We start from the raw sequence: 26,051 nt of genomic DNA, 5'->3' as shown, positions 1-26,051 counted from the left end.
ATCAATGTAGAAATCTACGTAATACAAACTAATTTCTGAAAAAAAATTGACTTCAGTATTTTTATTTGCTTTTGGTCTACGTTTCGTTGCTTAGATAATTGAATATGTAGATAATAACTAAGATTTGTGATATCACGAAATTACATGTAACTCAGAATCCATATGCTTCCTTAACACCCCCGCGTTGCATCGCAGATCAACACCATTTTTCTAGGGGGTTTAAGGAATGTGTAGGTTTGCCAGGGGCTAGCTGAGGTCTGTTTCTGAGTGTATTCGTTTGATCGATTGGAGACCTGCAAGAGTAATCCTAATTTGCTCGTTTGCAGTATGGAGATGTCCGATACATCTTCATTGTCTACTTTCCAAATAGCAGGTAGACATTGGAGATCTGCTGGAGATATTCAGGTTCAGTTCTGGAGGTAACAAACGAATATACCCCTGGTGTGAAAAAAAAATCGGATGGATGACCTGGGAGATACATGTATAGTGCCACCAGTGTATAAATAAGGTTTAGCAGTCCAAAAGTAGCAGACGGTTTCTGTACAAGAATTTTTTTTCAACGCATATAGGTGGCACTGTAGCTCCTAGATCATACCGGGAACTACATACCTGCAGCTAGCCAATGGTGTCCAAGGTCTAAAATTTGAAATTTTTAAAGGGAAGGGTCCAAACTCTTGGCACTCCCCCCAAAACGGGCATGGCGATTTTCATTGTACATACATTGTAATTCAGATGCCGTGAAAACAATTAATTCTCATTTTTACAAATAACTGCAACCCAGATATAGAGATCAAAAGTTTAATTAGCGACCATTGAACACACCATGACCCTTTTAAGTTTGTAAAGGTGCAGAGTTATATTCCCGCCCATCTTTTAAAACGGTGATATGGCTGGGGCCGATTTATACGTGGCTGTTACATCAATTTAGCTAAAGAAGTATTCTGTTTATCTTAACCGGTACATACACATATTTTTGATTTCAAAAACTTTATTTCATTTTATTTTATGAAATATTCTTGGGATTTTTTAAGCGCAATAAACTTACATTAATTATTTTTTGAAAGTTGGGTAAAATTCCGAGCATGCATCAAGTACAAGAAACTGTAGAAATATCGTTGATAATTAACAAACACAACCCACAATTTTCAGGAATATAATTTATTTGCAAAAAAATATTTTGTATTTGCAGTTATAAGAAATGACGACAACCAATAAAAAGAATAAGATTAACAGCCATTAATGTTTGACAATAGATTGAATACCAAATATAGACAAAGCATTGATTGAATTAATACACAAAACGTATAGAAAGCCTTGATGGAATAAGTAATTGTTTAGTACACAAGGACCACGTGGGACCACCATAGCATTGTATACCGTTCATCGAACACAAAATTACAGACGCAATAACCTGTATTATTAGGCTTCCCAAATTTCACTGATGAAGAAGTAGAAAATAAATGTTTGTTACTGATACATGTAGGAATAAATGAAGTTAATGAACAAGCTTTGAGTAAAATTGCATTCTAATTGAAGAGAGATGTTTTCAAAACGAAATCATAATCAGACAACTAATTTCAGCTAGTTTTGTTAATTATATGTTTCGTATTTAAAATAAAATGTATATAGAAGAATAGATCTTGTAAGAAATCATCAGAATGAGAATCTAGCTAAGTTTCAAATATCATACACCACGTTTCAATAACATACATTGTACTGACATGAGTGTGAATGAATGGGATATTTTTTCACATGAGTAGTATCAAATATATATACAAATTTTACTACACATTCTAGACAATAAAGTATTTTTCTACACATACTGGAAGTAAATGGCCTGTTATTTTTGCAAGAAAATAAATTGTAAGAAATAGATTTTCTCTGGCATGTTTAATTCACAGATATATGGAATCCAAATAATGGACAAAACATTTCCGACCACGCCTTCGTTCTTTAAGTCGGGCTATCAATGAATTAACAGAGTGGGGATTACACGTTTCTGTATTATATCAAACTTACTATTTTGATAATAAACCAAGTTTTAATACTCTTTTTTAATTGGAGGAGGGGGTGGGGATGGGTAACAACATAAATTTTACATATGACTCTAAAACAAAAACGAATTTAATGAAATTATGCTTGATGAAACAACTTATTATAAAATACAAAACTGAAATATACATTTCCAACAGAAAATTTGAAAGATAAACACTGATCATAAAATTAATAGATAAAAAAAAAGGAAATTCGAGATTAAGTCACATAAAATGCTTCACGCAATTACATGAATGTATTTTCGTTGATAACGTACTCCCGTTTTATTTAAACCCAGTAGTATAACTGTGCGGAAATTCATACGGTCTTGTTCGTTTCTGAATTTAACCATTAATTTAACCAAATTTACGTAACGTTACAACCATTTTAACAAGAGCTTGGATTTTCGTTAGGACATAGCTGTCTGTTTCTTGCGTTCATATAGTATAAATTTCAATAATATATGTGTGGTCAACAATGGGATAGACAGGAATTCGCCCCTGTCCAAACTCTTGTTAAAATGGTTCTAATGTTACGCAAACTTGGTAAATTGATTTTCTACTTATTTATCATATTAACGAGGCGCCCACTTCTTTGTGAATATACAAAGGGGCCATCGATAATTAGAAAGCGTGCAAGAGAAATCTGTGGAATTTCGATAACACATCATCGCACGTGTACATTAATGACGTTAGTTTCTGTTATTTCTTGAAAGGAGGGCGTGTAAGCAAGCAAATTTTTGTTACAGTTGTCGGACATTCATCCAGATTCAATTATTCCTAATTACATCATTGTTTTTTTCATTCCGTTTTGAAATGTGATAAGAACAAAATCATTAACTGGCATGACAACCTGAAAATTAATGACCCATTTACTCTCAATAATAAATCGTCACTAAAATTATCTTTCCTGAAGACAATAATTATATCTTACCAAAGACATATTTCTATTGTTGTTCGTTCATTTTTACGGTATGCCAGAACAACACTATTCCGATGATTAAGTTACAAGCATATCACACAAATGGAGGCTAAGTTAAACCCCTCTTTTTTCTCAAACCAATCACAAGTTCGTCCTACATATGTATTCCTCTCTGAGCTCCCTTTAGACCACTGTACCGTTGGAGGCGAGATCTACTTTTGTGGAATGTTTGTTCAGAAGTTGAGCACAGGAAGAGTCCGTTTTCATTAACTTCTTCCCCTTGCAACTTTTTGCGAAACATTCGATGTACATTTTATAAAAGTCTTTACGAAACCGTGTACCACATAAAAGATAAATAAATATATTTATAGCATAACTCAAATAATACAAGGTGTAAAACAGTTTCTGTAACACCATTTCGGTGGTCGTGAATTGTGAACGATGCATGATGTACCTCGACAGAGTCATGATGGTTCTTATCACGTGACTTGGAAGGTTCAGTGCAAGGAACACAAGAGACACAGTGAACAGAAGGGTCGTCACTTTGGAGTGGTTGGTTTTCCTCGACTTTTTCTTCTCCAGTCGTTTTCCCTTCAATCTCCGCAGCCGATGATAACTTCTGAATAAACTAAATGTTATGGCGACCATTAGGAAGGTTATGAGAAGAGCCGGGAGGACAAGAGTCAGGATCGTGTCCACGTGGATGAACATCTGGAAGAGTTCGTCGTAGCGGCGTTTCCCAGTACATCGGCCCTGGGAGATCTCCAGCGTCCACAGAGGGAAGTTATACACAGCCAGAGCAAGCAAGAGGAACACACTGATGACCAGTTTGGATACTCTGGCCGTGCAGTATCTCTTCACGGAGAAGGGATGGCAGATCCGGATGTAGTTCTCGGCAGTGACGATCACCACGAACCACACAGACAGGAAGCCACAAATGTACGACAGGAAGATGGTCAGCTGACAGGTTCCCTGGGAGTTAAAGATGGACGCGTCCCAGACGTCAGTGATCCAGACGATAATGAGGGAGACCAGGAAGCCGATGTCGGAGACGGACCGCGCGGCCAGGTACAGACAGCAGGACGTGGAGCGCTGGGACTTACTGAGGAACACCGTCAATGCCAGCAGGCTCCCGATCAGCCCCACGAAACAGAACAACGGGTTCGAAAACTTCTGGATCTTTGCAAATATCTTGACGACATCTTCTGGATCGTTATCCACAAAGCTGTCGTTATTAGAGGAATTCATAGCTGTGGCTGCAGTCTCTTCTTTCTAAAAGTTTGACGGTTCAAACTGACGTCCTCTTAATGCAAAGGACCTAGAATAAATAATCAAATGTACTGAGTAATCAGAATAATAAATCTGATTGGTCAGAGAAGTACTTAGTTTAACACACTTAGCTTAGTGACGAATTGTTTCCCGCGTGAACAACAAGAAACACAGGAAAAACATCGATTCTATTTTTCTGAATTGAATATCTACCTAATGGTTTTTTCCAAGTCATTGTTTTTTTTCCGAACAGCTGGTTTCTCACAAATCACTACAAACACACCAGCATGCTATATTTTGTTCTGTCACGATTTACTACACACTATCACACGCATGCTAAAACCTTCCTGCCCTTACAGACGCAGTTTACAATGACTTAGCGAGTTATATCACATCTCTGATGAGGGGATAAACGATCCAAAATGGGTAGTTACTGATCGGGGGTAAAATTATGTAAAAACCAATCATCTCCATTATCTATACTAACAATGTTAGATGGTTCCTAGAGTGTTTCCTATGGCAGAGAAACCCTTCTCGCTATCGTTCAACAATGTGGTACAGTTTACGGACAGAATTGCTATTTCCATTTTTGTATATGAACAGAAGAATATATTTGTTTATCAGAATACATGTTTCGGCATATACAGTTATAATCTCTCACAAACGTATGGCTGCAGAGTTAGTCTCATTTCAAGTGAAATAGATATTTGTAATAAATTAAGATAATTATATTTTGGGATAGAAAAAACCAGAAGGCAAAACCCGTGCAGAATCATAAAGTGGACAGGAAAAATCGATTTTGTAATCGTTAATATTCCCCGTTTCTTCGATTGACTTATGCCAAATCAATAGGCGCTAATAACTTACTAATAATCTTAAAGATAATGCAAATCAATTGTTAACATGAATTTGATTATTTCATGCCGACAGTTTTATGTTAATATTGTTAAAAAAGTCAAAGTAGAAAAATGTATGTCTTATAACATTGAAACAATTAAAGATTCACGAAAGGCGAAATCGACCGTTATTTCATTAAAAGATATAAATATTTTTTTTTGAAAACCCTAAAATTGCTTTTATTTTCACTACATTAAACAAAATAAAACCACAATAAAAGTAAAAAGGCATATTGATTGAATATGTTTCGTTTATTATATTTAAAAAAATAACGATGTTTAAAAGACGAGATTTAAAGTTTAGAGGATCTAGATCTGATTATTTTTAGTTCAATCTATGACATATCGACTGATAAAAACCAAAAGATTTAACAAAACAGTTACATTTGTAAATATTTTCCCTAATATACCCCTATTTAATTTGTTTATATTACAGCAAAACTGTTTCAAAAGGTCACGAGGCCAAACTGTTTTAATATCCCTATATTGATAAAAAAAATTATACTATCCTAAAGTTAAAAAACAGAGTTTATTCTTTATTCCTACCCTTCCAGTACGTATACGCCTGTGAGTATATCAAAGACACATACGCCTAAGAGTATATCAGGGACACATACGCCGGTGAGTATATCAGAGACACATACACCTGTGAGTATATCAAAGACACATACGCCTAAGAGTATGTCAGAGACACATACGCCTGTCAGTATATCACAGACACATACGCCTGTGAGTATATCACAGACACATACGCCTGTGAGTATATCAGAGACATATACACCTGTCAGTATATCAGACATACATACACCTGTAAGTATATCACAGACACATACACCTGTGAGTATATTAGACATACATACACCTGTGAGTATATCACAGACACATACACCTGTGAGTATATCAGAGACACATACACCTGTGAGTATATCAGAGACACATACACCTGTGAGTATATTATAGACACATACACCTGTGAGTATATCAGAGACACACACGCCTGTGAGTATATCAGAGACACATACGCCTGTGGGTATATCAGAGACACACACGCCTGTGAGTATATCAGAGACACATACATCTGTGAGTATATAATAGACACATTCACCTGTGAGTATATCACAGACACATACGCCTGTCAGTATATCACAGACACATACGCCTGTGAGTATATCATAGACACATACACCTGTGAGTTTTCAGAGACACATACACCTGTGAGTATATCACAGACACATACGCCTGTCAGTATGTCATAGACACATACACCTGTGAGTATATCACAGACACATACGCCTGTCAGTATATCAGAAACACATACGCCTGTGAGTATAACAGAGACACGTACACCTGTGAGTATATCAGAGACACATACACCTGTGACTATATCATAGACACATACACATGTGAGTATATCAGAGACACATACACCTGTGAGTATATCAGAGATACATACACCTGTGAGAATATCAGAGACACATACGCCTGTGAGTATATCAGAGACACATACACCTGTCAGTATGTCATAGACACATACACCTGTGAGTATATCAGAGACACATACGCCTGTGAGTATATCAGAGACACATACGCCTGTGAGTATATCACAGACACATACACCTGTGAGTATATCAGAGACACATACGCCTGTGAGTATATCACAGACACATACACCTGTGAGTATATCATTGACACATACGCCTGTGAGTATATCATAGACACATACGCCTGTGAGTATATCAGAGAAATATACGCCTGTGAGTATTACAGAGACACATACGCCTGTTAGTATATCAGGGACACATACGTCTGTGAGTATATCAGTGACACATACGCCTGTGAGTATATCAGAGACACATACACCTGTGAGTATATCAGACATACATACACCTGTGAGTATATCATAGACACATACGCCTGTCAGTATATCAGACATACATACACCTGTGAGTATATCAGAGACACATACACCTGTGAGTATATCAGAGACACATACACCTGTGAGTATATCAGAGACACATACACCTGTGAGTATATCAGAGACACATACACCTGTGAGTATATCAGAGAGACATACGCCTGTGAGTATATCAGAGACCAGACGCCTGTGAGTATATCACATACATACGCCTGTGAGTATATCAGAGACACATACACCTGTGTGTATATCATAGACACATACGCCTGTTAGTATATCAGACATACATACACCTGTGAGTATATCAAAGACACATACGCCCGTGAGTATATCAAAGACACATACGCCTGTGAGTATATCAGAGACACATACGCCTGTGAGTATATCACAGACACATACGCCTGTGAGTATATCATAGACACATACACCTGTGAGTATATCAGAGACACGTACGTCTGTGAGAGTATCAGAGACACATACGCCTATGAGTATACCAGAGACACATACGCCTAAGAGTATACCAGAGGCACATACACCTGTGAGTATTTCAAAGACACATACGCCTTTGAGTATATCAGAAACACATACGCCTGTGAGTATATCAGAGACACATACGCCTGTGAGTTTATCACAGACACATACGCCTGTGATTATACCAGAGACACATACGCCTATGAGTATATCACAGACACATACGCCTTTGAGTATATCAGAGACACATACACCTGTGAGTATATCAGAGACACATACGCCTGTGAGTATATCAGAGACACATACGCCTGTGAGTATATCACAGACACATACACCTGTGAGTATATCAGAGACACATACGCCTGTGAGTATATCACAGACACATACACCTGTGAGTATATCATTGACACATACGCCTGTGAGTATATCATAGACACATACGCCTGTGAGTATATCAGAGAAACATACACCTGTGAGTATATCAGAGAGACATACGCCTGTGAGTATATCAGGGACACATACGTCTGTGAGTATATCAGTGACACATACGCCTGTGAGTATATCAGAGACACATACACCTGTGAGTATATCAGACATACATACACCTGTGAGTATATCATAGACACATACGCCTGTCAGTATATCAGACATACATACACCTGTGAGTATATCAGAGACACATACACCTGTGAGTATATCAGAGACACATACACCTGTGAGTATATCAGAGAGACATACGCCTGTGAGTATATCAGAGACACATGCACCTGTGAGTATATCAGAGCCACACACGCCTGTGAGTATATCAGAGACCAGACGCCTGTGAGTATATCACATACATACGCCTGTGAGTATATCAGAGACACATACACCTGTGAGTATATCAGAGACACATACACCTGTGAGTATATCAGAGACACATACGCCTGTCAGTATGTCATAGACACACACACCTGTGAGTATATCAGACATACATACGCCTGGGAGTATACTAGAGACACATACACCTGTGTGTATATCATAGACACATACGCCTGTTAGTATATCAGAAACACATACGCCTGTGAGTATATCAGAGACACATTCGCCTATGAGTATACCAGAGACACATACGTCTGTGAGTTTATCACAGACACATACGCCTGTGATTATACCAGAGACACATACGCCTATGAGTATATCACAGACACATACGCCTTTGAGTATATCAGAGACACATACACCTGTGAGTATATCAGAGACACATACTCATGTGAGTATTTCAGAGACACATATCAGAGATTTTTGAACAGCGTATAGGGGACCCGTCATGTATCTAGGTCAGTTAGATGTTGGGTCCAATTAGGTAATATCCCAACACAGTGACTTCTTCGTGACATCAAACGACAGTGTGTCTGTTATTTACCTAGAATTCCAGCTCACAACCTTCATCTTTACGACTTTGCTGCGTTCTGGAATTTCCTGTTCAAAACACATCAATCATTTTGAATTTTCCGGAGGAAAAAAATGGCAAATTAGCGAAGAAACGCAGGACTGAGTAGGCACAAGGGAGCGACAATCTATTCATCGTAAATAATATGTAACCGTGAAATATTCCATTATAGCAGCGATTTTACAGGGTCGACAAAAACACCACCATTAGGCTATCAACAGTCAAAAATCAACAATGATTGAACGGAAATAGCAATGTAATGTTTACGAAGGAATTTACTTTTTTCGGTTTGTTATATTTTAGGATTGATTATCAACAATCTGATTAAAACCGGCCTTTTCTTACACGCTACCGCTCTCGAACGGTACGTAGCGTATCAGAAAGGCTGATTTTAATCAGATTTCCTCACTCCTCCTAGGCACCTGATCCCACCTCTATCTTTTTAGAGGTCCGTGTAGCTCTGCTTTGAATTCGTATTTCGTTTTATGGATATTTGAGAGTTGAGATGGTTGACAGTTTGTTTTTGTCATTTTTCATTTGACCATCAAATAACTAAATATCTAAAATATAGTCTACACTAGATAAATATATGGTGCAAACAAGAAAAAAATATAAATAAAATATAACACCAGAAATCTATCAAGACAGATCTGCAACATATTTATATGATTCCATTGAAATGCCCATAAGGACATTTATTCATCATAAGGTGTACAAAAAAAAAACAACGTTATTTTACTTTCCGTAAAATATCCATGCGAATAATTTATGATTTATCACTAAAATAAATCTCTAAATGCTCCCCTTTGTGTAAAATTCACTCGGATGCAAACTTTTCTGATTGCAAGAAAATTGAAAAAAAAAAATATTGACATGTCTTTCATCAAGCTAAGCGACTAAAACCAACTTTTGTATAAGTTTATATAACGCATACATTTTAATGGGTATGCTTTGGTCAAAGTGATCGTTTTGTTTAATCTGATTCTGCAAAATTAAAGTGGTAAAACCACGCACTCGGTAGAATAAGCCTAAACAGTTTTATGAATCAAAATTTGCCAAAAAAAGACATTTGCTATGAACAGTATATCGGACGGTTGAACAACATGAAACTTTCCTATATGAACTGAGAGTTATTCTAATAACTGTCATCAATATGTTTATTTACAATGACTAGCCAATAGTCCGGCTAATGGTACAACCAGGGGGATATTATAATGGTAAGTAATTACAATGGCAGATGAGCAGCCATTCTCACCTGAAAATATGCGCGTGATAGATCAAGGACCCGGTATCACCTGTACAAGTGAAAACGAGGCACTAACGACCCGGCAATGGGGGTCTATTGATATCCTTCAATTAGTTGCATCATCTGACAAATCGTAATATCTGTCTTGTTAATTAGGAGAGAGAGAGAGAGAGAGAGAGAGAGAGAGAGAGAGAGAGAGAGAGAGAGAGAGAGAGAGAGAGAGAGAGAGAGAGAGAGAGAGGATTCATTACGATGTATGAATGGCGAAGAGATTAGATTTTACCTGTTAGTTAATCGAGCGATCAATATCAGTACCCGAGGTGTTAATATATAGGTGGATGGAGATGCTGTTCTCATGGTTATAACAAATTATGTAAAATGTCCTCTCATTGTAAGTTCGGGTAAATTTTTAGATCTACTTTTCAAACATGTGAAGAGACAGTATGGATTTATATGTTGGAATTTCTTATAATCATGGTATATGTGCAAAAAAGCATAGAATCCTATATATGTAAATACTTTTATTGAATAAGATAACTGTCACATAATTCATATATTATGTCGATTTTATAATTCGTATTTTTTAACTATGATTTATATTTATCAACTCCTTCGGTGGTTGACGTCGGTGATGCCATCGCATTGTCCTTTGTGATATACAAGTATTTCATTTTATCAAATAAAATATACAACATGACTCTTAAGCGTATGGGCGTAAATTCGGTAAAATATAAATAAAATCCGTTGTATGAAATATCGGTAATTCGGTCACAGTAGCCTATTCACCCCTGCGAATGTGTTCGGAATGTTTTCTTTATCGTTGCTAAGTATGTAATAAATCCAGAGGTGCTCGAATGAAAGTTCACGAGACTTCACCGAGATATGTTTAGTTCCTGTGTAATTTCGAGCGGAAGTATAAGTGCTCGAATAATATTTTCAAAATACGTAAGTACTGGTCGTTTTTCATATCATATCCTACTTTGACTTATGTTAATACATAAAAATCTTTAAAGATATATGTCTTATTTCACCATCTAGCAGTTATCTATACTAAACGATAATATTCAGAACAGAGTTATCGTTCGTGTTCAACCACGTGTTAAGTGGTTGAAAATATAACCATTGGGTTGATTAATAAAATCATAGCCATGTTTGATGCTTGTGGTGTGCAATACCATGTTTTTAAATAAACAATGGGTGTCTGTTTTTCATAAAAACTTTGTATATCGAGCCATTTTCAAGGGACATTCTGCATAAAATAGTATAGTCTGTTTCACTATTGATGCTATTACTAGGTCAGGCGCGGATCAAAAATTAATCCTCGGGGGTCTCTACGAAACATGTTAATTGTAACAACAGCAGACAAAAACTATTTACATTTAAATTATTTCTAGAACAAATTTTTCCACCAATTAATGAAGATAAAATTTAAATTCACTAAACCTCAAGATTCTATTTTTGTCTACAATTACCTAGATTCCATGAAATAGACTATTAACACGAGGTATGATTTTTACTGCGAAACTTAAAAGGTCAAACAAAACCACATGGTCTAAAATTTAAATGACAATAACATTCGCAGGGGTGCTATTGCTCGCAAGAGAGTCGTTCCTACAGCATGACATATACATTTGTTAAACACCTTAACTTCATCGAATTAAAATTGTAAAAAAATGATTTCCCAAAAGAGTTATCAAACACGTATTGAATGTCGAGGACAATGGTAACGTACGACTGCACACATATTTACCACGCCCAGAACGTGAACGATACTCCCACAAGTTACGGAAGCCATGAAGTATAAACTGAAGAACTAAGCAATTTTAAGATATTGTGTTTCGCAGTATATTTTTTCATACTGATCATACCAGTACTTATCTCAAATATATTTCCCCTTCCTACTCCCACCCCCAATAAATGTGGAACCTTTCTGACCTAAACTTAAAATTCCTTCACTCTATAGATTTGCTATACAAATAAATTCACATAAACATACTTTAAGTTCTGCATATTTTTTTGAATTTCAAATCTTTCTAAATGTAACAATTGTCAATCCTGTCAATCATGGACTAACAAATACGGACAAAAGGTTCATTATATAGTTTATATCGCACTAGTTCGTCTTCATCTTAAGGCTATCCTGCTTTACCCATTGAGACACGTCATACATATTGGATTGTACGCATCTGCCGCTGTAAGGGAGATATCATTGCTTCGATCTGAGCGCAGCAGCACTTGAGGCTCACAGATTCCTGTGATCCGCCATAAGCGGTTATACTCTGAAGCCTGGGACTGACGGACCTGACTTAACAAAAATAAAAGAACGGCGCCTTTCTAATGAGCATCATTATTCTATTCTCGGCAGTAATCTAAGTCTGCATCTATGCATGCTTAGATATCAACGACCACAAAGAAACGTAGAACAGAGAAGTTCAACTATAAATCAACCAAAAATGTTTCAATATATCGTATTATGAAATATTTTCTTTCATTCCGAAATATGACCACAGTAGAGATTGATTTTGCAAAAACTGTCCTTACATAACGAAACCAGCCACGATCGGATATTTGATACGTCGGCATTTGGTGATCTTGATACTTTAGATTGCGTACCATTCACATGACAGAACATGGTTTTTCTTATCAGGCACGGAGCATTGTTTTTTAAAGTAAGGTTTGCCCCATCCAGAAACTCTTGATCGGCAAAAAAAAAATAAAATAAAATTAAATAAAAAAGAAAACTCAAAGAAATTCACAAGATCGCATAATCATGAAAACCCTAATCGGGGGGAGGGGCTCAATATCACTGATGATTCTCTTATTTTCTCTTTCATTTATAGCTTGCTTCCCAAAAATGGGAGGAGGGGGCCAAATCCCAGGATAATTTGGTTTTTTTTATAAGTAAATGTAAGAAAAATGTCTGAAAAAGTTAAGGGGAGGGGGGGTTGAAGACCCAGCTAGGTTGCTTCGTGCCTGTGTGATGTGGTTATTTCATTCTTTCATGGAACCCTCATAAAAATGAAGCACTTTTTAACTTAAATTTAGATTAGAAAATTGAGACTAAAAAAAACGAAAAAAAGAGAAAACAACAACGTAACCCCCCACGGAATCTCTAAAACATGAAAATGAACTGCACTGTGATCCACACAATAAAATAGTTGACATTGTATGCGCTATTTACCTAGTTCTCATTTCTCAAGGACTGCGTTTTTTTTTTTTTTGCTTTGCTAAATGTCAGAGAATAGCTTCTCTTATCACGTATAATTATTCCAACTAAAAGATTACTTTCTTTAGCGACAGTAATGTAATTTATCTGCTAACAAGCTTTTATCTAATTAGATTCCTCATCAAAGTTGCTCGAGCCATAAACTTAAACGGAATTAAAGAAAATTATTTGATTTTATGGCAGTCATATGCACGTGCCTCGATCTGCGTCATTGCAAAATAATCTAATTAGCGGCATTCGAACTCGGTTCTCCATCAAAAGATTGAAAATGTATTATCTGGATGAAAATGCATTCCTTAATTATCCTTGCCAATAATACATTTATCATTTCTTTCAATAAGTTCTTGTATAGCTGTATTTCATGTAGACATATCTCGGCTATCTTATCACTCTATATTGAGATATTTCGCATTATCACCCTCAATGCAAAAACCGTGATTGATTAATCCTATTTGTGTCATCAAATTTAAAATATTAATATTGGAATTAAGAATAGAATCTCAAGCGTATATAAAATTAAAATCGTTACAGTAGTAATAAACTCTGTATCATTTCAATATTCATGAATATTTTCCTTCTTTATAATTTCAATAAGAGAACTTTCTACACTTAACATTACGGGCTAGTTACGACAGAGACAAAATGAGCAACGATCACTTGACGAGATTTATATCTCAAAACTTCTTTTCAGAGGACACCAAACACAAGGATAATGGTGTTATCGGGCGATTAGTAAACCCTTGACAGAGCCTCGTTATGGCGGTCAGACGGAAGCGTGATGGTGAGTTCAATCAGACATCAATACGGTCCTGATTGATTCCATTGATCAATGGACGGACATAATCAGACCACTTAACGGGGTAATGATTGACGGGGAAGGGCGCATGTACGCGTTCAAATTCCCAATTTACTGTTCAATCGCACGAGTGTACATGGAAATCATAACTAGACAGCAGTTTCAAGCACCGTTCTTCGCTGACCATTGACCTCGCTCTACAGCATGTTATTTTATTATTTAAAAAAACCCAGATACTTTTCAAAATATTGATTGCGATATGTGTATATAAATGTGTGTTTTTAGTGTTTGTTTCTCTATGTATGCATTTAACAATGTATGTTTTCCCTTGAAATATATTTCGTCGCCCTGTGTCTCATATTTTACAGTATGCTTTATGTTGTCAGTAGCTTAAAATAGCACAGTTTAATTATTTTTCATTGCCGGAATCACGATTAAGGTCTGATATAGCCGTAATTTTTCAGATTCGTGTAAAATTAATAAACACAACGCTTTCATCGGTATTTATGATTTGTAATGATGCCTTTCATTCACAGCGACAACAATTTAAACCTTTTTTTTTTTATCAGACTTACATGATGAATTCACAGAACACTCACAGAACAAATATCAATGACCTTTGGATCATACGAAAAACCAGATTCACTTGTTCTTCGAATTCGGCCCGTATACAAACTGTTTAACTTTAAACATGGTCAAGTTTAGTTTTTTAACTTAACTTATAGTAATAGTTAGGTTTATAATATACATTGATAGAGTAAACTCATTCAATAATACATCTATAGCCTACTAGTATTTTGTATAATGTTCTTTAGTGACACCTGGGAACTGATCTTGAAATGATAATACACTCAGTGATTTTTGGTGGTAATGGACACCCCCGTATTGCAATGTACTTCCTATATATTGAAATAAATGATACATGTAACATCAAGTGTCATTTCATTAAAAAAAATGTGTTCTTCCCCAAAATAGATATTCAACAGCGGAGTACAATGGGTCAGAGCATAAATTACAAAGATGAAAATCTAAAGTTCGATTCCCGATGTTGTTTATTACTATTTTTTTTTTTACATTATCTATCATTTTATTAACATACTTTTTGGTCAAATAATTTATTTCTGGTTGTAACGCGCTTTCTGATTGGCTAAACAATTTAAATCGTATAAAGAATGTTGCCTACGTCATAGTAAGACTAACGTCAAAAAAGTATCAATACGCCTGACTTTACGTTTGAATTTTGTACAAATTTACGTCATTTTTAAGGTCAAATGACCGTTTTTATCTAAACTGAAGAGTAAAAAATTAAATTATAAGCAATGATTTCAATATTTATTAGTTTAATACGATATAAAATGGTTTGAAACAGTTTACGCTTTTTTATAAACCGCTTCGCGGTTTATAAAGCGTAAACTGCCCCAAACCATTTTATATCGTATAAAACAAATATATATTGAATTCATTCCTTAAATATTGTAAAAAAAAATGACATCTTAACCTGTGAAAGCATTTTAATTATAATATACTTTTGTCTACTTTAATACTGACAGGTGTCCTAAACAACCGTAAAATATATGTAAACTTATTTGATGATGCAATGAACTTTATATTTTCTCTTTAAATTTTCCATTAATTTTTTGTTCGCTTAATTTTTTTTATCATAAAAGTTGAATTTCATGTAGAAAAAAGTATGAAGCCAATAAAAAAGAAAAACAAAATTCACCCACCTCTTAAATTTATGAAATAATTTACCTGGTCAGTGTGTGTTAGTCCTCTCATAGTTCATTCTAGATACTCAATATCCGGCTATTCCAGTGGTGGGTCATGAGAGAGAGTGGGAACGATTCTATCGCTACAGAACTCATATAGGGGACTAGAGACAACACGCCGCACGGATCGATACCCACTCCACACGATCCCCTGGTCGGAAGCACGTACATTTTAATTGTCAATTATACCAGCAAAGGGGCAATGCATGTTAGACTTATTAAAAAAAATATATATTGAAGACTAATAAATATACTTTAAAAAAATAATGTGAAAATAGTTCTATTAAAACAATAAATCCAATGTCGGTTTCGAAGTAAGTGACCGTTCTTAGAAGACATTTTACAATACTTGCGGTAAGATGTAACCAATTTAAAATGACGCTCTTATAAATAGGCACATATTGCCTCGTCTAAGCTTAAAAGCAAGACCATTTTGTTGGTTTTAAAGAGAAATGGCTGAGTGGCCAGCAATGAAATAGACAGGCCTTCGTCACATTGGTATTTAACACAACCACCCAAATGCTAGACTCAGGTTAAAAAATAGATTCACTGGCCCCTTACATTTCGTGTAAAATAGGAAAGGGAAAGTTCTTATACGTACATGTCAATAGATCAAAGAAATTAAAGAACCATTAAGGTAGCGTGTCTGCCATGACCTCCCAAACTGTGTCATACGTGTAGGGCCATAATCAAACTTACTTATTAGATCAAATCATTATTTTAATCTGCCTTTGATTAAATGCAAGCATGTTCGCCTGTATTGTAAATTAAAATGGCGTGGTTTGTTTACAGGTACAATGGCGGCTCTTGATTCCGACGTGAATTTATCATACTTCACTTTCCAAGGTCGGTTAGGATGTTTAGAAAACGTTTGAGGCAAGTAAAGACTGGGGTGATTCAGTAGTAAAATGTCTTAGTTTTTTTTAGCATTTATTTTCACAGAATAAACGTATTTCTTAATTAGGATTATTAGTCCAAACCGCACACAATTTTCTGAGCGCCACAGATATACAGTCTTTGTATGGATGGGCCTGTAGCTCCACGGTCCGTCAGCTCGGAATTTTCCGTGGAGCTACAGTTCTGCAGCTTCGTACTAGTTTTTTCTTGGAAATAAAAATGAATTAGATTGAACAGCTACGTCTTCCATTGGTGTGCAGGTGACGTTAGATACAATAAAGCAAATTTAACATGGTATATAATATAAAATAATATTGATTATTACATAAATAGTTAAGGTATCCGATGTACAATTGACCAAAAAATGATGCCTGGTAAGGTATATATTCAATGTACTCGTTTGATAGGTTCTAAAAATAGATGTTTTTCCCCGCCAAATCACTATGGGGAAGTAACTCTAGCTCTGCAAATCACGCATGGTAAAATACTACTTTTCTTTGACGAAAACATGTGTAATCATTAATAATATTTATCAAATAAAAAATGCCAACATATTTTAATAAAAATAAAGTTTTTAAATTAATTGATTACCTTTATCAATATCTTTTTTATTTTAGCGATTTTTTTTTACAATGACCATGACGACTCACGCGATTTTTACCCCCCCCCCCCCCCCCCCCAACGTCAGCCGTCGGATTCATAATCCAACGCATATTCCCGTTACCTGGTAATTTTCCTGTTTTCTATTCCTTTACGATTGAAAACTTGTAATTTTAGAATTAAAAATCTAAATTGTTCAGGGTTTTTTTTCATTCGGCAAAATGTTTGCACAAAAAATATTGTTACTAATACAACGAAGTTGTGAATTGCGGGTCACATCAGGTGTGTAAAGCGTTACGAACAAAGCGTGCGAGAACCGTATTAAAATTCATTCCAAACCTTTTACTCGTAGAAAACATTATGCATCGGACATCGGCTATCTGGCTGAACCTGTCAATCAAATTTCGAGTATTTGATTTCATTGGATGGTGACACGCCGCTTTTATGTAAACAGCAAAATGAAATGAATTGACTTTAAAGCAGTCGGAATCAGTATCTAATAGTATTATTTAAATGATATAAAATCCAGCGATTTTGAAAAAGAGTAAAAAATGTACCGTTTATGCACATACATGTAATATGAAATGCGAGAGAAGAAAATTGTTTAGAATCCCGATGAAAAAATAAATCAATGATTAGAAATTTCATTTTTTGACTCTTGTTAACTTGATTAAATGGAAAATAACAGGAGATGTTTTAACACAATAATTACAATAAACCTGTACAAGCATTTTAATCAGGAAATCCGTATGCATGGTACTTATTAAAAATAGTTAGTAGCAAATACGCCGTTATACAAATGTTAGGTCCGAAACACTCTGCATGTATAATGAAATTAGGTATACAAAAAATTGAACAAATTGAATAGGGCCATACTATTACCAGACTACCCCAATTCAAGTTATGCATAGTCACAATATCTACGAAATCAATTATTAAAACGACCTACTCAGTATTTTTCGACGAAATACGTGACTTGTGCACTGCAACTTTTACTCTATAAATTAGGATTTTTTTTTCTTCACGTTATTGCAAGAGCGCCGCGGGAAAAAAATAACGTCATACAACGGCAAATGACGTAAAGCTTCTACAACGTCACAATCAGCGTAAGGGGAAAAAAGTTAAAATAACTGGTTTTAAAATTAAGAATAAAAAATATTGCTTGACTTTATGCATCAATTGTTTATTCTTTATCGTTTATTATATCAGATCAAAAATAGTGCGACTTTTTGAAAATTTATTTCAAGCTCCGTAATCTACCGAGCTCATCCCGGAAAATCCCGAGCTCTCTGGCTCAATTGTACATCGGATACCTTAAATCTTGCGTTACATGTATTATCTCGTGTTAAGGATAGATTATGAAAGATGAGAAAGTAGGTTTATGTTTTGCTTGTAAGGTATGATATTTATATTCCAAATATTTTTTGCTTGTAAAGTGTGTTGAAAGCTACGGCAGTTATAACACTGTATAGCACACAGGGTACTCAAAGGTTAAAATGACGAGTTTTATTATGACGTCACAAACGTTGAACGCTGTTAACTGCAACGTCACAAGCGAAAATAAAAGTTCACGTTTGTGGCTGTTGCAGTAGCCCCTCCATTATGATGAACTTACCCTTATGATAAAAAAGGAATTTTACGGTATAAATCACATTTGCAGTCAAGACAAAAAGTTTAAGAAATGTAAATATAAGCTTATTCATTATTTTTTCAAAGATACAATCTCATAACTGTAGCTGTGTGTGCATACAAATTGAGTACTGCTGCATTTATGAGACTGTATTTAAAAATAAATAATGATCCAGTGCTTAAATACATATCCTAAAGTTAAAGAATCAATTGGAGAACTCAAATCATAATAATCTATGGCCGTAGCTTTAGTTTTTTTTTTATGATTGTATAACTATGTTCAAAGACCAGTCTGACACAAGCAGAAAAAGATTTTCAAACCAAAGAAAAAGAAATTCCAGTTAAACCTCGTTATCTCGAACTAGATGGGACTGTTTAAAAACTTCGAGATATCCGAGTATTCGAGATATCAAGGGTAAAGTACTTAAAGTTTAAGTGTTTGGGACTAAAACATCACTTCGAAATATCCATAATTGTATTCGAGATATCGGTGTTCGAGATATTTCTCATACATATGATTCACATATGTATGTGGATCATATGAAACAATATAGTAATTACATATGAGTCACATATGTTTGTGGATCATATGAAGCATTATACAAATGATTCTCATATGCATGTGGATCATATGTAGCGATGTTGCCTGTTTAGGCGTTGCCGCCAAAAGTAGTCATAGTCAACTAGTTTATCACTCATCAGTCAAAATGTTTGCCACTGTATCCAATATTTACATTCAAATTGAATCTTCTACCATTTCTTTTAAAATTAAAATGTATTTTCTATTTCTGCACCTTTTTTTCTTTTACTCTTTGTAACTAGTAACTAGACTTCCTAGTAATTGCATGCATATGCTTTATGACAGTCATCAGTCCATAGTTTACAATATATAAATTATATGTATTTTTGTATTTTTCCCTTGGACTGATTTTAAACACTGTTAGGTATCACTACATGTCATGTAAATGTTTTAAGTATTAAGGCTGTGTAGTGCGTAGAGATTCTAAGATCCACGCATGTTAATTTGCTTTTAACCCTGTCTCCCGCCTACCGCTTTTAATAACAAATCTACCACATTTCTTCAAAATACGTTCGTTGTTTTGCTAGATAACCATTTTGGAAGCCATTGTGGTCCAAACATCACGTCGAGAAAATGAGTTCGTGCCTAGGCCCTATCCCCTGCATGCTGTGTGGTCTTCTGTAATCACCAACAAACAAACGACGTCGTTTAAATACCTATAGTTTCCTCTCTGTAGTACTCTATGTGGTACTAATAGATGTTTAAGGTAAGTAATAATGCCCATTGCTTTTGATATCAACAAGGACGAAAACAAACTCAATGAAATTTAAGGGTAAGGAGTTGTTTTATCATTGAGGTGATCTGCCACGGAGATTAATTACAGTTTTCAGATTTATACAAAAATCGTCTTAAAATTCAATTATTCTTTTCTTTATAACTGTTTACAGGGAATAAATTGCATATTTTATCAATAATTATATATTAGAGAGGTTTAGCTGGCCGACGGGTACGCTTACTTTTACGTGTAGGTTACAAGTTAGAACTACACGTACCCGTTCACATAACGTTTTTTGTTTGGCAGTTGTAACGTGCACCTGTGCGTGTAAACGTTTTAAATGTCATTCTAGATAATTTTCCTCTCCTATTAATCTTAGAATGTATAGTCACAGTCGAAAATTGAGAACTGCCTGTATTAATTCTGTGGAATATCATTTTTTATATATGTATATTTTTGTGTATCACATATGAATAAAATACACTGTAACAGAGCCGTTTTGGAGGAAGTGATTTGTGTACTAAAACTCAAATAACTTATTAAATTTAAATGACAATTTGTGATTGTTGATATTAGTATTTGCATTAAATACTCATGCTTAAAAATAAACACATTTGTTAAAATAAATGGTCACTAGGGAAACAGAAGCTACAAGTTGTACCTTACGGGTACTGTACAATTTACACGTATATTCATTCAGGTACATACGTGTAGAAATTCGTCATTACAAACACTGATGACATAATGCACATATTTTCCTTTCTACACGTACAGATACGCGTACACGTTAGTTTGCTAAACATTTCTATTATTATGACAGTAGTTTGATGATCCAAAAAATCGGCTCACGTCGAGTTGCCCGATGCGGATTATCAGATCAAAAGAGATTCGAAGCGATTGACTGTTTATTAGATTCATTCAAAAGTCTTTATAACAAAGCTCTCATTTAAAAATCAATTGTATGACGTGTTCTTATACAAAAAAACTTTTTTGAACTTTTTAAACCGCGCTAAAATACAGACGTTTTATAATGTGTACTACGTCATCAGTTTCACGTTGATAAAGGTGTTGATATGGTGATAGGGAATCCGACACCCGCAGTGTGAGATCTGGAAACTTTGTCAAATTGATAGTATCAAGAAGGGAAAATTGATAGGAATATTATAATAATATTCACATGCACATTAGTGTTATAAGGACAATTAGTAAGTTTATTGTCCCCCTAAGCAGCAAACAGTTGAGTTGATCTCAGTGAGACACAATGAACTTATGTTATCTCTCTCTCTCTCTCTCTCTCTCTCTCTCTCTCTCTCTCTCTCTCTCTCTCTCTCTTCTGACAATTAATAATCTGGATTAACTGAATGGAGTTCAGCCTCTCTTTCCCTGTATCATTAACGTCAGACTAAGTATACAGGCCAGACCTTACAGACATAATGCCGACATTCCTGTCTCATTAAAATGTGTTTGATCCCTAACAGTACCTTTCTCGATGACAGTATATAGAGATATCACCAAACTAAACAATGGTGTTTCAAAATACACGTACAAATTCATTATCATATTCAAATATGGGACGAGCTTTTGCCTTGCACCGAATATAACCTTCAAACATGAATTCAGGTAACATTACACATTTGGCTGTGTATTTAGGGTATTTTTGGCGTAATGCAGCTTTCGCTAAATGAAAAGTGAATCGTTAAATGTCACGTACCTTTGATTATACATAAAGACAATTAATAGACTCAGAAATGTGCCAAATCAGTTGATCTAATGACGATTGAACTCTCTCTCTCTCTCTCTCTCTCTCTCTCTCTCTCTTATTCTCTCTCTCTCTTATTCTCTCTCTCTTTCTCCCTCTTATTCTCTCTCTCTCTCTCTCTCTCTCAATCGAGAGAGACGGATAGACAAACAGAGTTACTGCCAGAAAGAATTAACAAGCTCTGGGTGCGCTGTTAGACATACGGAGACCTATTCCTATTAGCGCTAACAAGCAACAGATTTTTCGCTTATCCTCAGGGAATATTGTTTTTCAAAGCCGTAAATCAAAAATGTCCAGATTTGTGCAAAGAAAAGAGAACCCTGTCTCCATAATTGGACGAATATTCGATTCTCTATAGGTATCTACATTTTGACAATGTACAAAATTTCATTTCAGACATTATTGTCCTTAGTTATCTATAAAAGAAAGAATACCAATGAACTAAGCATAGCGAGACGTTTTGTAATCAAAAAGTAAAGGAGCTTCAGTTTTTTGGGGTATTTTTGTATTCAATTGATTGATTTCTAATTGAATTTCGAAATAGCAACATCCATTTTAGGATGAAATGTAATCATACGTTAAATATATATTTACATTATCCAGTGTCTTTGCCTATGATAACACTACGTTTCGATTCTGTACTATATAACCATAACTTCAAATGGAGCCAAATTGAGGCGCTAGCGGGGTTTGCGTCATTATATAAAAATATTTAATCGTTCGATGGTTTAAAATAATGTACATATAAGTAATAATGCAGCATTTTTTAAATATTATGATGTGATAATTTCGGTCAGGGCGTGATCAAATCTATCATAAAGCATTTCGGGCTTTATTGGATTTGATCACGCCCCGACCAAAATTATCACCTCATAATACTCAAAGAATAATTCCTTATTCCTTATATCAAACCATATAATTCATCATTATATGTATAAACTATTACTGTATCATGTTTTATCTCAATTAGAATATGTAAGAGAAAGGATATTTCTTAATATAAAAACATTGATCGATTAGAGTTATACTTATGCATAACACAGAAAACCGAATCACTAAATCAGGTGCGTATGAATACAATCTTCATTCTGTATAATATTTCTTAAGACTCTGCGACTTCAAACCGGATCATGCCCTGGTGTTGTACTCACGCTTATAAACATTTCACTGTCGTAAATATTTTAAAACAATAAAAATGAATTTAAATAATTAATCTAATTTTATACTAACGGTACAATGTAATATTAATCGAGTAACGAAATGAAATCAAACTCTATAATAATTAGTATGTATCTATAACGTCGTGCAGTATCTTTGTCAGATAATGGCTCTTCCGTTAATTGCGCACTTGTACATATAGTACATCTGTAGAAGACCGGAGTTTAAAAAAAAAATAAATAAATAAAAATTGCAGAAAGAGCAAGGACGTCCAAAAATGCGGATAGGGCAAAGGGCGCACGAGGGTTAAAAAAATTAAAATGGAAGATCGAGAAAGGGGCGCGTTCAATAGTTTGAAGAAAAAAATGGCGTATAGAACAAGGGGCGTTCAACAGTCAGACACAATGGTCGAAAAAGCGAGAGACGTCAAACAGCGCCCACTAGTATAAAAACAGAAGTCTGATAAAGCAAGAGGCGTTCAAAAGTTTAAAAAAAAACAGTGAATAAAGCAAGGGACGCCCAACAGTAAAAAAAAATAGCGGATATAGCAAGGGGCATACAACGAAATGCTTTAAAAATGACGGAAGTTTAACAGTTAAAAAATATACGCTTCGTCTTCCGAAGCCATGTAAATGCCCACTGTATATAACAATTGGCCATAACAGTTCTATAAATTTATCAAGACTATAATCACTTTTTAACGAATAAATTTTTACCTAAATACAAGATAAAAAATTTCCCCGGTGAATAAGCTTCGATATTTCAAAGTTCAGAAACAGTGACATATTTTTAAAATATGAAATAAAATGCAATTACGCCGTATGTATATCGAAACCAAAACAGAGCTCGCTCCTAGCTGCATATTGTCAATAGCCTCACAGGAATACTTTCTTGTCACGTCGTAGACATTTGACGTATCAAGTTCTAATCCTATCATGAAAAACGATTACATCGTCTTTTTCTAGTCAATTTAAGAGACTTCCGTTCGTAATTAAAATGCGTAATCATAAACAACAGATAAGATCGATGGTACAGCAGTCTTTATATATATACTTTGATGCGAAGGTTTAATAACGATAGATAACTAAGGCTTTTGATGTTCAAACGAAATCATCTTACAATCAAAGGTCTTGTCACAAATCAAAAATTACGCTTTCAAACACTTAATTGCACCTCATTTATCTACTCCCTGCCAGTTGGTGATACTCAATTTATAAATTAACCCCCCCCCCCCCAAAAAAAAGCAAAAAAAAAAAAAAAAAAACAACACAAAACACAAAATCCTCAAACAAACGAATAAAAGAATACAATAAAAACAAAACAAAAAGTCCAAATTCATTTCACATACTTGTACGCTACTCAAGATGTTGTTATCAAGATCTTAGCATTTTTTGTTTGAAATCATTTACATTATTTATACATAGGTCTGTGATAGCCTCATACTCAGTGACACTTACGGATGAACATGTATTTATTTTGGGTCTTTACTTTATATCATAAGTGGATGCCTATTTTGACCCTTCATGATATAACTTTATAATAGTATCATAGGACGCCTCAGTAGTTCAATAATGATAATATAATATTATAAATGGTTAATAATCTGGCAACTCCCACGTTATGCCATTAATCGATACCGTATCATTAGAGGCTACAGAGTAGGTCTGTGTTCTGCTTTACCTTTGAACAATTAAAAATCATGATTTTCTTATGCCTAAAAATCCATCGAAACCGTAAAATAGATACTGATCCAATGAAAACACATACTCTAGGTTTTTTAAACTTGTGTTTTCTTGTTTGTTTGTTTGCTGACGTGGAAGGAATGTTGAATCGTGGAGAGGCTCGTTTTTCTTAGCAATATGTCGTGCCTACTACTGGTATTATATGCATGGGGTTTTAATCTGTAACTATATATCAAGTGTTAAAACAAGGTCAATCAGCGGTCAACTGTCAACAGAGGCCGATGTTAACATAGAAATGACAGTTCATTTGCAGATGTTTATGGAAGAATGTTCTTTGAAATAAGCTGATTAATTCAGGTAAAATAAGACAAAGATACGGAAACATGTACAGCTGTAGCTTATTATACCCGCACTTTCTAAAGAAAGTCTGGGTATATTGTTATTACCCTGTTCCGTCCGTCCGTCCGTCTGTCACGTTTTACTTTCTCAAACTGCTCTTGCATCTTATTAACCAGCAAACTGAACTCTTGGAGTTTGATTTGGGGTATCATGTTGTTTTGTAAAAAGGTTTCAAAAATTCTCTGTTAGTCCTGGGGGTCAAATAATTTGTAAAAAAAATGACGTTTTTTCACAAAAAACCTATTTCCTCGAACTCCTCCTACATTTTCAACAGTAGACAAATCATCTCTTGGAATGTTTTAGGGTATCCTATACATGTAGATGCGCAATAAGGTTTTGGAATTTTCAATTTTGTCCTGGGTGTCTTGTAATGGCTGAAAAATGACGGGGTTTTTTTTGCTTGTTTTTTTTAACAAAAAAAAACTGGTTTCAAAAATGTCATTTTTTGGCAGTAGCCAAATGATCTTCTAGAATATGATTTGGGGTGTCATTTTGAAGTGTGATCAGGTTCCAGAATTTTATTTTATTAAGGGGATCAGTGGGCAACAAAAAATGACGTTTTTTTGCAAAAAAAAAGTATGGTTCCCAGAGCTCCTCTAGAACTTTTGAAGAAGCTACGTCATATCTTGGGATATATAATTGGGGCTGTCCTATAGA

At 35.0% G+C, this 26,051-nt stretch overlaps 1 protein-coding gene across 2 annotated transcripts; it reads right to left on the bottom strand.

The window, feature by feature from the left end:
• Nucleotides 1-1,150: 1,150 nt before the first annotated feature.
• On the bottom strand, nt 1,151-16,109 carry LOC105344433 (growth hormone secretagogue receptor type 1-like). 2 transcript variants are annotated; one of them, XM_011452217.4, is made up of 2 exons: nt 15,959-16,109; nt 1,151-4,273 (listed from the first exon to the last, which is right to left on the bottom strand). In XM_011452217.4, the coding sequence occupies exon 2, from the start codon at nt 4,201-4,203 to the stop codon at nt 3,139-3,141; it is 1,065 nt and encodes a 354-aa protein (XP_011450519.3). In that variant the 5' UTR covers nt 4,204-4,273; nt 15,959-16,109; the 3' UTR covers nt 1,151-3,138. The 2 variants fall into 2 exon arrangements, with proteins under 2 accessions (XP_011450519.3, XP_065925517.1); XM_066069445.1 differs by having other exon boundaries at nt 15,934-16,069.
• Nucleotides 16,110-26,051: the final 9,942 nt, after the last annotated feature.

Source organism: Magallana gigas, chromosome 8 (assembly GCF_963853765.1).
Source record: "Magallana gigas chromosome 8, xbMagGiga1.1, whole genome shotgun sequence".
NCBI lineage: Eukaryota > Metazoa > Mollusca > Bivalvia > Ostreida > Ostreidae > Magallana > Magallana gigas.
This window is presented reverse-complemented; position numbering and strand designations above follow the sequence as displayed.

Bases quoted from the DNA above. Each gene is read 5' to 3' on its own strand.
- LOC105344433 (XM_011452217.4), bottom strand. From the start codon at position 4,203: ATGAATTCCTCTAATAACGACAGCTTTGTGGATAACGATCCAGAAGAT.